This window comes from Nannobrachium achirus (assembly GCF_963921795.1).
Source record: "Nannobrachium achirus genome assembly, chromosome: 1".
NCBI lineage: Eukaryota > Metazoa > Chordata > Actinopteri > Myctophiformes > Myctophidae > Nannobrachium > Nannobrachium achirus.
Window position 1 is genome coordinate 12,608,222 of NC_137810.1, and position 14,621 is coordinate 12,622,842.

At 42.5% G+C, this 14,621-nt stretch overlaps 1 protein-coding gene across 1 annotated transcript in view; it reads left to right on the forward strand.

The window, feature by feature from the left end:
• Positions 1–14,621, forward strand: part of atp10a (ATPase phospholipid transporting 10A) — a 122,199-nt gene that overhangs the window by 36,730 nt on the left and 70,848 nt on the right. Inside the window, exons 7-9 of the mRNA XM_080735252.1 lie at positions 3,510–3,762; positions 5,276–5,493; positions 8,151–8,345. Coding sequence (XP_080591378.1) covers positions 3,510–3,762; positions 5,276–5,493; positions 8,151–8,345 — 666 coding nt within the window. The remainder of the gene's footprint in view (positions 1–3,509; positions 3,763–5,275; positions 5,494–8,150; positions 8,346–14,621) is intronic.

A 14,621-nucleotide genomic window follows, 5' to 3' on the forward strand; every position in this document is an offset into this window, starting at 1 on the left:
CAACCTTACTGTCCCTCTATAGATATATAAATGTATCATATCGCTATGCAACCTTACTGTCCCTCTATAGATATATAAATGTATCATAACGCTATGCAACCTTACTGTCCCTCTATAGATATATAAATGTATCATATCGCTATGCAACCTTACTGTCCCTCTATAGATATATAAATGTATCATATCGCTATGCAACCTTACTGTCCCTCTATAGATATATACATGTATCATATCGCTATGCAACCTTACTGTCCCTCTATAGATATATAAATGTATCATATCGCTATGCAACCTTACTGTCCCTCTATAGATATATACATGTATCATATCGCTATGCAACCTTACTGTCCCTCTATAGATATATACATGTATCATATCGCTATGCAACCTTACTGTCCCTCTATAGATATATACATGTATCATATCACTATGCAACCTTACTGTCCCTCTATAGATATATACATGTATCATATCACTATGCAACCTTACTGTCCCTCTATAGATATATAAATGTATCATATCGCTATGCAACCTTACTGTCCCTCTATAGATATATACATGTATCATATCGCTATGCAACCTTACTGTCCCTCTATAGATATATAAATGTATCATATCGCTATGCAACCTTACTGTCCCTCTATAGATATATAAATGTATCATATCGCTATGCAACCTTACTGTCCCTCTATAGATATATAAATGTATCATATCGCTATGCAACCTTAGTAGTGTGTGTGCAATGAGGTAATCTAATCAAACATGAAGATACATTATATGAGAGGAATTGATTTATAGCCCTCTCCCGGTATGCAAAGAGGCCAGTAAGCAAAAACAATTAAGCTGTATGTATGAGATGGAAATGTCCTTTAGGGCTGCAACAATTTATCAAACTAATTGGTTTAGTCGATTGCAAAAAACTCGATTTTGATTTTAGCAAAATAATCTATTTTTTGGTGGGAGAATGTGACATGTTAAAGATGTACAGTATAGCATCCGTATTTTATAAGCTTGTTGATCGGTTATTTTAGCTATTTTTGTGTGACATCATTGTACTACAAAGTGCACAAATGTGTTTAATCAGACTAATGGAATTAGTCAGTCATAAAGAATCTTTTTGTTTAAATTTGTTGATATAAAAAATCGTAAAAATATATATTTAAAACGCTTGTATATTATTATATTGGATTAATCATAAACGTAATCACCAAGTCCTAATGTCCATGACATCCTCTGTTTATGTGTGACATCAGTATCTTTACAATGAGTTTGGTCCGTCAAGATCTGGACAGATGAGTGACGACGTCTCTTTGTAAAGTTATAAACCATTAGGGCTGTCACGATATGACATTTTACATGACGATTAATTGTCACTCAAATAACTGCGATTAACGATATAATTGTGTTTTTTGTCGTTGACAATTACATTTCTGTTTGGCTTGTAGGCTTTGAAGTTGCACATGGCAGTTATGACACATAACCTAAATATACAAAGAAATGAAGGACATGTTTGACAACTTGACACTTAAAAAATAACATTGATAGTGGAAATAGCAGATCTACAAGCTCACAACACGTCGCATTGCGACGCGTTGTGAGCTATTTTTTTAATGTTTGAACATGTATAAAAAAATTCAACATGTAAACGATTATGACGATTATCACAAAATAGTTGCGATTACGTCAAATAATTGCGATTAGACGATGATGTAATAATTGTGACAGCCCTAACTTTGTCTCTTTGTAAAGTTATAAACCATATACTGTTACAAATCAAAAGGAGATTTCTTTAATTTTTTTTACAAACTGTCAGTTATTGATTGCTGGTAGTGTTTTGCCTTCATGTTGAAATGTCACGTTGAAATGTTTCGACAAAATGTCAGCTGTCGCAGTACGATCCCTTGGTATCAAGTGACACTTCAGATTAATTAAATCTTCATCAGAGATTGATTTATGGTCATGCGTACCCTCCAAACAATAATTGAGAAAAGTTTGAGGCCCATCAATGTTATGAAACTTGATCTGAATTAAAAACACTTATGGCTCTTGTGTTGTAGGCAAAAAAATCATTATGCTTGCCAACACTGTGCCTCAGTTGTACCCACTTTAACAGTGGGTTAAGAGCTGTCTGATTTCCCTGTGGAGTTGTGTGAGAAAGCTAACTTCATCACGCCAGGGGCATATAAATAGAACACAACTTGGAATTGAAAAAAGTTTTTTTCCCCACAAAATAAATGCGCGTTTGTAAGAAAAAAATGATACGACATGGACTGAAGGTTAACCCGCCAAGAACTGGAATTATTTTATGCTTTAACGATTAAATCAATAGCAGATCTACAAGCTCACAGCGCGGCACCGAGTGCCGCGCTGCGAGCTTGTAGATCTGCTATTTTTTTTAAATCATGAAAATTTTTGAAAATCTTTGAATATATCTCAATATGTAATAAATATAACTCAAATATTTGCATCTGGGGGGTCCCTGATACATAATATTTTGAGATGGAGGTTGAAATGAAAAAGTTTGAGAACCACTCACATAGAAACATGCGTTTTTTTGAGCGGTGGTCACACCGTCTCCATAGCGTGGCCGTGTGTGTAGGTATGTATGTTTGTTTGTTTGTATGTATGTGGGTTTGTATGTGGGTCTGTATGTAGCCTGTGGTGTAGTACCTTTTCTGGCCACACATGTTAAGGGAGGGGCGCTGTTTTCAGGCCAGGCCAGACCAGGCACACACACACACACACACACGCACACACACACACACACACACACACACACACACACACACACAGGGGGGAAGGGGGGAGGGGGGGGGGGGGGTTGGTGGTTAAACCACCGCTCAGTTCACACGGGTGTGATTTTTTTTTTTTTTTTTCAAAAACCCTAGATGGATTTAGAAGACACTTATAGAATCGTGTCAAAAATATTCAAAGACTTGCACAAATGCTCACGATTTTTCAAAAATATGAGATCTACAAGCTCGCAGCGCAGCACTCGGTGCCAACTCTATGACTCGGTGCCGCGCTGTGAGCTTGTATATCTGCTATTTTTGAGCGGTGGTCACAACGCTCCTATACGTGGCCGTGTGTGTGGGTCTGTCTGTCTGTCTGTTTGTCTGTCTGTCTGTCTGTCTCCGTGTCCGTAGCCTGCACTCCTGCAGTAACCTTTTCTGACCACACATGTTAAGGGAGGGGCGCTGTTGCACACACACACACACACACACACACACACACACACACACACACACCACCGCTCAGTTCACACGAGTGTGATTTTTCACTATTTAAAGCATACAATAATGGTTAAAGTAATAATTCGTAATAATGCGTTCCCGGGCTTAATAGATTAAAGAGACAATCAGGCCCCTGACTCGTGAAACGGGAGTTCTTTTCTCGCACGAGAGAGCAATACATCGTCTCCTCCAGCCAGCCAGTCGGGTGTGTTTGCTCGGACTTGTAAATGACCTCTGGTAACAAATGCCCTGTCGGCTCTCTCTCTCTCCTCCTAGGTGCTGATTCCCATCTCGCTCTTCGTGTCGATTGAGATCGTCAAGATCTGCCAGGTGTACTTCATCCATCAGGACGCGGAGCTGTACGACGAGGAGACAGACTCTCACCTGCAGTGCAGGGCTCTGAACATCACGGAGGATCTGGGACAGATGCAGTACATCTTCTCCGACAAGACAGGCACCCTGACGGAGAACAAGATGGTGTTCCGGCGCTGCACCGTGGCCGGCGTGGAGTACTCCCACGACGCCAACGGTGAGGCTCACCAGAGGGGATGGGACCATGTGAACGTTTCATGTCACGATTATTGTGACCAAAGAAATCGTGATTTACGATATTATCGCAATGATCAAAATATCCCCCAACAAGGTTCAAAAGCTCCACGGGCTGTCTGTCAGTGAGTCACACTTTTGCCCTGCTCATATCTCCACAACCGTTGCCCCGATCCATGCCAAAATTTCCACACAAACTCCTTGCCTGCCAAACTACAACCTCCAAGGACCCCCGGAGTTCCAGGGACCCCCAGGTCCCTGGGGGACCCCCAGGTGTAAAAACAATCACCACATACACGTCACACTTTCCCCCTACTCATATCTCGGCCACCGTTGGCCCGATCCATGCCAAAATTTCCACACAAACTCCTTGCCTGCCAAACTACAAACCTCCAAGGACCCCCGGAGTTCCAGGGACCCCCAGGTCCCTGGGGGACCCCCAGGTGTAAAAAAAATACCAAATGTGCAAAAATGACCAAATGACCACCCCCACGGGGCTGCTCACAGGGAATTCCCGGGGACCACCCACTCCTGGTGCTCCAGAACGGATGCAAAAGTGGTGGCGCCCCCAGTGGAGGACCCCCTCCACTGCAGCTCACATAAAATGCCCTAACTTGGCCTAGGAGCGTCCGGGAGAGCCGGGGCTGGTACCTATTCGTCCGCCAAGGCAACGCGGAGACCCCACCCCTCATTTCTCACATGGCCCTCTTCTAGCGAGACCTACGGTCGCTTATGTCCCGATTAGGGAGTCTTACTGGTTATTTTATACTTTAAAAAATTGCAGATCTACAAGCTCACAGCGCGGCACCGAGTAGATCTGCTATTTTTGAAAAGTCATGAAAATCTGTGCAAATCTTTGAATTATGTATTTTTTAACTCAAAGTTTTCTTCTGGGGGTCCCTGGAACTAAATATTTTGAGATGGGGGGGGGGGTCCGTGGCCAAATACATATCATTTTGGGGGTCCTTCACATGAAAAGGTTTGAGCACCACTGACATATAGAAACATTTTTCAAAAAACATTAGAAGGATTTGAAATATTCAAAGATTTGCACAAATGTTCACGATTTCTCAATTGTTAAAGCACAAAATAATTGTGCAGGGGCCCGCAGTCAATCCTTGTACCCTGGGCCCAGAATTTGGTGCGACACCCCTGCTTGCAAATGATGTTCTGACTAGGTCATGGACGCAACAACAATGTTTTAGAAAGATAATGTGTTATGGAATATATTGAGTCCCAACTGTAAGGTCACTGCAAAACGTTGTCTGCTTGTAGATCGGCTGTTTTCACTAGTTTAAATCATTTTTAAAATGATAAATGCAAAACGAAGAGTTTTGGACATACAAGGTTTCCACCGGACAACGACGATATGCTATTTTCACTAGTTTAGGCCCTGGGCAAACATCTACTTTTGGGTCTTTCTTGAGCTTAAAAGTTTTGGGAAACCACTGGTTTATGACGTGTTGTGTGTGTGTGTGTGTGTGTCGTCCTCGCAGCTAGAAGACTGGCCATGTACCAGGAGCTGGACTCTGAAGAGGAGGAGTGCATGTCCCATGGCGGCACCCTGCCCAGGCGCGACAGCCTCACCAGCCACCAGAGTGCCAAGGTGGTGCTGCGCTCACACAGCACCAAGTCCCACCGCAGGACGGGCAGCCGCGCCGAGGCCAAGAGAGCCAGCATCCTGTCCAAGCACACCGCCTTCAGCAGCCCCATGGTCAGTCAATTCAAAGGAGCTTTATTGGCATGAGAAAACATACGTTTACATTGCCAAAGCAAGTATCACAAATACAATAAAAACAGTTGAAAATGGGGAACATATACAGATCCTTCTCGAAAAATTAGAATATTGTGTAAAAGTAAATTGTCTTGAAACTTTCATATATTTCTTGAAACTTTCATATATTCTAGATACATTGGACATTCAGTGAATTATTCCAAACCTTTTTTTGTTACAATTTTGAATTTTTATGGCATACAGCTTATGAATATCAAAAGTCCATATTTCAAATATTACAATATTACACGTGACCACTCAAAACAAGGATTTATAATAGAGAAATGTCAACCTTCTGAAGTCAGAGTAGCCTGAAGTCCAGTGGGAAGTTTCCGAAGTCGGTTATGATTTGGGGTAATATGGCATCTGCAATGCTTTTTCACACAATATTCTAATTTTTCGAGAAGGATCTGTATACAGTTGGAGGGGGTACAGCATTGTGTAAACACTAAACAGAGCCATGTCGCATTGTGACATTTAATGTACAGTATATACAGGGTACAAAATAGCAGCATTATTTTCCTCAAAATGCATTTAAAGGTAGCAGCTCTGTTTCATTACTGTATGTGCAGTAGGTCTAGATGTCAATCCATGGTTTGTAGTCCTTAGGGTGGTTGTGTTTCTAGCCTTCTTTTGTCGCAACAGTTCACAAATCATTGTTGTATTTCTCCCAGTAGGTATGGGAGTTTTTCATCATTGTTCGAGTTTTCAAATTCACTTCGGGTGTGTGTAATCTGTGGGAAGTATGTGTCTCTGATGTCTTGGTATAGTGGGCAGGTGGTTAGAAAGTGTAGCCCACATTTTGTGTGGTACGATGATGTACGTTAGTTTCAGTAAGTTTCTGTGTGAGCGAGTTGGGGCACTGTGGAAAAAACGAAACCTTAACCCATTTAGGCCTAGAATTATAGAATGCTTTAACCAGTGAAAAATAGCAGATATACAAGCTCACAGCGCTGCGAGCTTGTAGATCTGCTATTTTTGAAAAAGTCGTGAAAATGTGTGCAAATCTTTGACTATATGTATTTTCAAAGCGAACGTTTGTAACTCAAATTTTGCTTCCGGGGGGTACATTTTGTGTGGTACATTTTGTGTGTCAGTCCATGGAAAGCACTGCTTCCCAAACCTTTTCAGGCCCAGACCCAAAACAGAGATTAGACGTTTGCCCAGGACCCAAACTAGTGAAAACAGCAGATCTAGAAATAAAGGTTTAGTGGTGGGCACACCGTCTCCTATGCGTGACTGTGTGTTTATCTTTGTTACTATGTTTGTTTGTTTGTTTGTCTGTAGCATGAGCTGCAATACCGCTGGGTGACCAGTGGCTGTTGAGTCACGCACGCACGCGCGCACGCACACACACACACACACACACACACACACACACAGGGTGTATAGCTTAAAGAAACAAACTCCTCGCCGCCCACCGCTCACTTCAAACTGAGGCTTGATTTTTACAACAACGCGTCACGATGCGACACGTTGTGAGCTCGTCGATTGAGTGTTTCCACTATCAATGTTCTTTTTTACGTATAAAGTTGTCAAATTATGTCAGTCATTTCTTTGCATATTGAGGTTGTGTGTCATATCTGCCATGTGCAACTTCAAAGCCTACAAGCCAAACAGAAATGTCATTGTCAAATTGTTAATTGCAATTATTTGAGTGACAATTAATCGTCATGTAAAATGTCATAACCCTAAGGGTCGATTCAGAGTCTAATAAGGAGCCTAACTTATTTCGGTTCGGCACTGTCGTCCCCGGTTCGGGGGGGGCGTCAACCGACTAAACTCGGCTCCACGGTGCTGCCGAAATGTTGTGACCTCCCGACTTAATTTCGGTACTCAGCGGTGTCTTCTCATTCATTCAGCCCGGCTTCAAGTTCATATTCTCGGCTGTGAATCCAAGGAAACAGCGGTCGTTTGGGAGGGAGACACGCCGACTTCCAAATGCTTGTGTGGCCGTGTATTGAGCGTCGCAGAGCGGATACATTGTCAGCTGGTTCTCGCTCTGGCTGGAGACGAGAGTGATGAACTGGGAGCGCGCACGCACACACACACACACACACACACACACACACACACACCTTTGCTGCGTGTCTCGATCGCTAGTCGCCGACCGTTTTAAAGAGAAAAGAAGAGCTTAAACACAACTTTGCTAGTGTTCCGTGACCAGGGTTCGGCACATCTATAATGTGAGCTTGTAGATTAAATGTTTTCGACAGAGCTCGAGCGTTTGTGAGAATGAGTGAGTGAGAGAGAGAGAAGAGACCCCGTCACTGGTGCTGCTGCCTGCTGGAGCTGCTACTCACTGGACCTCCACTCCTCCAGTCATTCAGAGTGCAGCGCGAGGGCCAGTCAGATATGAGCAACGCTCATGTATCGACCACAAACGCTGTCATGCAATGGACCTCCAATATGTACAAGCGACTTCGGCACTAGCAGTTAAGAAAGTATGAATGGACTCCCCCCGAACTTAAATAATTTCGGGTCGGGGAGCCCCCTCCCGAACCAAAATTAGTTAGGCTCCTTATTAGAGTGTGAATCGACCTTTACTCTCACCCACGCGTACAAAGTACAAACCACTCCCGTTTGTGTTTTTCCAGGAGAAGGACATCACCCCCGACCCTCAGCTCTTGGACAAGGTCAACGAGTGTGCGAGCCAGATGGACTTCATGCGTTTCCACAGCCAGCCCATGTCCCAGCTGCCCTCCGACCTGTCGGACATCATGGACTTCTTCATGGCCCTCACCATCTGCAACACCGTGGTGGTGTCTTCCCCCAACCAGCCCAGGCAGAAGGTAAAAACCTTCGCCTCACACATTGTTTCAACCACTTAACATATCGTCGTCGTCGGGTGAAAACCTTGTATGTCCAAAACCGTTCGTTTAGCATTTTTCATTTAAAAAATGATTTAAACCAGTGAAAACAGCCGATCTACAAGCACACAACGCCTCGCACCGCGAGGCTTTGTGTGCTTGTAGATCTGCTGTTTTCACTACTTTTGTGCGACGGCCTTGTACGATGAAGCAGGGCTTTACTTTGCGAAAGAACATACAAATTTGAAACTTGGAGATAACAAGGTTTCCACCCGACAACGACGATATTTAGGCCTGAGAAATACCCGGAAAATGTCTTCTAAAATTCCACCCGACAACGACGATATTTAGGCCTGAGAAATACCCGGAAAATGTCTTCTAAATCCTAACGGATTTCTGATAAACTTAGGTTTCTACCTTTTTTTAATGACAAGAGCCCCACCTCCTAGAACCCCGCCGTCCCCCCCATCTCAAAATATTTTGTTCCAAGGACCGCCCCAGAAGCAAAGATTTACCAAAGTTTGCTTTAAAAATATATATATTTAAAGATTTGCAGTAACTTTCACGATTTTTCAAAAATAGCAGATATGCAAGCTAGCAGTGCGGTACTCTGTGCCGCGCTGTGAGCTTGTATATCTGTTATTTTTTTTTATAGTTAAAGCATATAATAATATAATATAATATAATATAATAATAATAATAATAATATAAATAATAATGGGTTAAAGGTAAAGGAGCATTTCACCTCCTTGATAATGTGCTCCTTTAAGCCCTGGCCAATCTACAAGCTCACAACGCACCACGGTGTGTCACGTTTGAAAACATGTTTTTTGTGCCAAAAGAAATGTATTGCCCAAAATAGGCATACACAGGTTAATTTTAACAAATTCGTTTTTGGCACAAAAAGAACACGACGTTCACGAGGCGCTTGGCAAATGGCAGCATTTTTATTGGTTGTTTTGTGTGTGTGTGTGTGTGTGTGTGTGTGTGTGTGTGTGTGTGTGTGTGTGTGTGTGTGTGTGTGTGTGTGTGTGTGTGTGTGTGTGTGTGTGTGTGTGTGTGTGTGTGTGTGTGTGTGTGTGTGTGTGTGTGTGTGTGCACGCGTGCGTGCGCGCGCGCGTGCGTGCGTGCGTGCGTGCGTGTGTGTGTGTGTGTGGGCGTGCGTAAGTAAACCAAGCGTGACTGATTGTCTGGGTTACTGTCCCACAGATAAGCGTACAGTACCAGTGTTGTTTAGAGTGGATGTGCATCCACTCCACTGGTTGTAAATAGTTGTTTAAATCCGATCATAGTTGGTGAAGAGCCCACTTGTCCCAAGGTAGTAAACAATGTAGTAAGTCACAAGTTAGCAATGAATAGGGGCAGTCAAAGAATGAAGGCGGGTAGAAAGTTGTAATTTCTGACTAGGGACCATTCATGGATTCATGGATTTCCTGCGGAGTTTTCTCAAGGCCAAACTCCTCTTCCAAGCGCTGCTTGTAGTTTAGTTTTGTGTTTCATCGGGGACTTACACACTTTGAACCCCTTTCAACAAATCGGCTTACATTGTGTGGCCATAGCTTAGTGCCAAGTGTGACCATGAAACTGATCCAATGTCGGAAAACGAATGTTTCTTAGGCCTAGAATTATTGAATGCTTTAACCACTGAAAAATAGCAGATATACAAGCTCAAAGAGCGGCACCGAGTGCCGCACTGCAAGCTTGTAGATCTGCCATTTTTGAAAAAGTCGTGAAAATGTGTGCAAATCTTTGATATGTATTTTCAAAGCGAACGTTTGTAACTCAAATTTTGCTTCTGGGTGGTCCCTGGAACTAAATATTTTGAGATGGGGGTCCGTGGCCAAATAAATATCATTTTTGGGGGTCCTTCACAAGGTTTGAGAACCACTGACATAGTAGTCTCTCAAGAACAGACTAGCTGAGCTCCAGTTAAGTGAAAAGGACCTTTTCTTTGACGATGGCTAGCCAGATTTCTGACATAGAAACATAGGTTTTTCAAAAAAATCTTTGAAGGATTCAAAAGACACTTATAGAATCGGGTCAAAATTCTAATTTTCACGATTTTTCAAAAATAGCAGATCTACAAGCTCGCAGCGTGGCACTCGGTGCCGCGCTGTGAGCTTGTAGATCTGTTATTTTTCAATAGTTAAAGCATAAAATAATGATACGCAATAATGTGTACCCGTTCTGAATGGGTTTTAAAGGAACATCAAAGCAGAATGGTAGGGAAGGTTATAATTGTATCCAAACAGTAAAGGAAGTGACCAGTGCACTCTGTGGTTGTGGTATAAGAGCGATGATATCCACCCTAAGAGAGTGTCAGGAGAGTGTCTCTGCCGTTCCTTGGAAACATCTACCAAAATGCTGGTTATTTCCATCTCCATGACAAACAAGGTCTTAAAAAGCTGTTCCCCATCGGAAAAGATTTGCAGAAACAATTATCATATTGGGAGGCCAACTTAAAGTCATAGTGTTCTCAAAATGTTGAGAATGTTGAGTTCACCTGAACATTATTACTCTATTGGCTATTTTGCATTTTATTCACATGCGATTGGTTTAGCCACACGTTGAATGTATTCTGCCTTGTGTAATCTACGAAAAAATCACAACCTCCACCGGCTGTCCCTCCCTCCCTCCGTGTGTCTGTCTGTCCGCCACGTCACATCACACTTTTGCAGACACTTAGTATCTCCGGCACCGTTGCCCCTATCCATGCCAAACTTTGCACACACACACTCCTTGGCTGACAAACCACAACCTCCGCCCCTGATTTCTCACATGCCCCTCGTCTAGAGCCACCATGAGGTTGCTTTTTGCAGACAGCATACTTGCGACCTGACGGTCGCTTATCTCCCGATTAGGGAGCCGTGTGCGTGCGTGCATGCGTGCGTGCGTGCACGATAGCCTGATGTCATGAACAACGTGAGTGATTAAGGCAGTGGTGTGAGAGTCATGATAGCATGTGAATATTGTGTGTTGGAGGGGTGAGTCCCTTTTTTTTGGATTGAACCCCTGGAGATGAATGGGAAATGAGCATTCCAGAGCAGAACAGCGGGTTACAGAAAGGGGTTAAAAATAAAGAGACAAGATTCAAGAATCTTGGCAGATATATGGATGCTGTTGAGTGCTAAAAATGTAGGTTTTCTTGACTTTTCCGCTATGCATATCCCCGTTGTCGGGTGGAAACCTCGTTTCTCCAAGTTTCAAATTTGTACATTCTTTCACAAAGTAAAGCCCTGCTTCATTGTACAAGACCGTCGCACAAAAGTAGTGAAAACAGCAGATCTACAAGCACACAATGCCTCGCGGTGCGAGGCGGTGTGTGCTTGTAGATCGGCTGTTTTCACTTGTTTAAATCATTTTTGAAATGAAAAATGTAAAACGAACGGTTTTGGACATACAAGGTTTTCACCCGACAACAACAATATAATAGTCATAGGAGAACACATGGCTGGTATAGATAGTGTGGCAATTGAGTGAGTATTGAAACAGTTTCAAAGATTCAGAATCAATAGGTGCAGATTGTGAGGACACTCAATGTTTACAGACATAAATAATACATAGATGTATCTTATGTCAATAGCAAAAATAAATAAATAAGGTTGTTTCCCAGTTCATGAAAACACACTAAAAAGAAAGAACACGATGCAAAAACCAAATTGTCTGTTAAGTTGACCATAAAGCCAACCATAAAGCAAACGTCAAACAGCCTCACATTTTTTTACTTCCCAAAGAAAGTCAGGCAACTTTTGTGTCTGTCAATGGCTGTGTTGTCTAATAGCGTGCTGTTCCCAGTGTATTTGACTATTTCTCCTGTAGTTTGAACAATTCAAGGCACAGGGGGCTCAATTGTGTACCCTTGTTTAGTTTTTGTTTTGTTTTGCTTAAACCCTGGGTGTGGTTCTCCGGTTTTAGGAGGTGACATCCTTTCTCCCAACAGGGATCACCAACCAGCTCACCACCCTGCTTTTCCACAGCCCAAACCCCTGGCTGTGCATGAAATATGACCGAGCAAGACTTAAAAACCTAAAAGACCCACTAGTGGCCCCTAGAGGCCATACTGCCCCCTTAACCCGACTAAAATGGTTTGAAACAACTGGCTGACAAAGCCATTCCTTTAGAGCCCTAGCGTGGCTATTAAAAAAAAAAAAAGTTTATATGTGAAGGTTATCTGATAATGTGGGAAACGTAAATCTAAAAAAAAAAAAAAAAGAAGAAAAAAAAACTGGCTTTGATACAGTATGATTTTTGTTTTTCATTTTTCCCATTTTTGCTGCCTATTGTTTGCGATTTGTGTTGTGTGTGCGTGTCCTCTGTGCCATTGTAATTGTTCACGTTTTTATTGCGATGCCCTTGTGGCTAAGCCGGCACCTGAATGATTTATATGTGGGAACCGTGGCTCCGGGCACCAGGAGACCACTAAGTGAGTCAGACTCTGCTGCTGTGCTGTGCGAGCCTGTACCACCTTGGAATAAAGGATTGGCTATGGGATGACAGCCACTGTTTTCTGCGTCTATATAGCCAACGTCACTGTAGTTAACTCAATTAGAACGGGTACACATTATTGTGTATCATTATTTTATGCTTTAACTATTGAAAAATAGCAGATATACAAGCTCACAGCGCGGCACCGAGTGCCGCGCTGCGAGCTTGTCGATCTGGTATTTTTGAGAAATCGTGAAAATTTTAATTTTGACCCGATTCTATAAGTGTCTTTTGAATCCTTCTAATGTTTTTTGAAAAACCTATGTTTCTATGTCGGCAATCTGGCCGGCCATCGTCAAAGAAAAGTTTCTTTTCACTTAACTGGAGCTCAGTTAGTCTGTTCTTGAGAGACTACTATGTCAGTGGTGCTCAAACCTTTTCATGTGACGGACCCCCAAACTGATATTTATTTGGCCACGGACCCCCATCTCAAAATATCTAGTTCCAGGCACCACACAGGATCAAAATTTGAGTTACAAACGTTCGCTTTAAAAATACATATATTCAAAGATTTGCTCAAATTTTCACAACTTTTTCAAAAATAGCAGATCTACAAGCTTGCAGAGCGGCACTCGGTGCCGCGCTGTGAGCTTGTATATCTGCTATTTTTCAATAGTTAAAGCATTCAATAATTCTAGGCCTAAATGGGTTAACTCTGAGAGGGTACGCATGGACCCGCAAACATCCTTTTGGTTGCATTTGTACCCTCTCAGAGTTACAAATGGATACAAGGATTTCACTGTGTAGTGCATTCACACATTTCTTTTTTTATTCATTCTCTAAATAGTTTTTACCTGGGCCCTATTTTTAGATGATTTTTTTGGACCTGAAATGAAGGCTAATGGACCTGAAATGAAGGGTGATTATATATAGACTGATATATGAGCATGTATTTGTGTATTTGCAGTGCACGATTGCCTCCGCTTTTGCACCCATCCTTCATTTCAGGTCGAGATCACCTAAAAATAGGGCCCATGTTTAAGAAAACCAGAAATTCTCCTTTGACATTTACGGCTGTCCATTACAACATTTGTGCATGTCGACTGTGGCGAGCACTTTGACTAGGCCTGTCACAATACTCGTCTAATCGCAATTATTTGAGATAATCGCAATTATTTTTGCATAATTGTCATAATCGTTTACATGTTGAAAGATTTTCATATATTTTCAAACATTTTCAAAAATAGTGGAATTTCCACTATCAATGTTATTTTTTAAGTATAAAGCAGGGTTCCCCAATTAGTTTCCCCCAAGGGCCAAATTATGTCTAGGGTACCAAGCCGAGGGCCACAGCATTGCAGGGAGCGACGGCGGCGTGCGTTCCTGCTACTCCAGCGACAGTTCAAAATCGTGTATGTCCAAAACCGTTCGTTTTGAATTTATAATTTTCAAAATTATTAAACTAGTGAAAACAGCCGATCTACAAGCACACAACGCCTCGCACTTGTAGATTTGGAGTTTTCACTACTTTTGTGCGACGGCCTTGTATGATTTGCGAAAGAACGTACAAATTTGGAGATACGAGATTTCCAGACGACAACGACGATATACTAGTGTTGTTGCTGCTCTTATACCACCATTATTACTGGGGTTGGTGTGGGCCAGACAGTAGCCCCCCACGGGCCGCAAATGGCCCGCGGGCCGCCTATTGGGGAACCCTGGTATAAAGTCTTCAAATATGTCAGTAGCCTCTTTGTATATTTAGGTTATGTGTCATATCTGCCAAGTGCAACTTCAAAGCCTAAAAGCCACAAATGCAACAGAAATGCAATT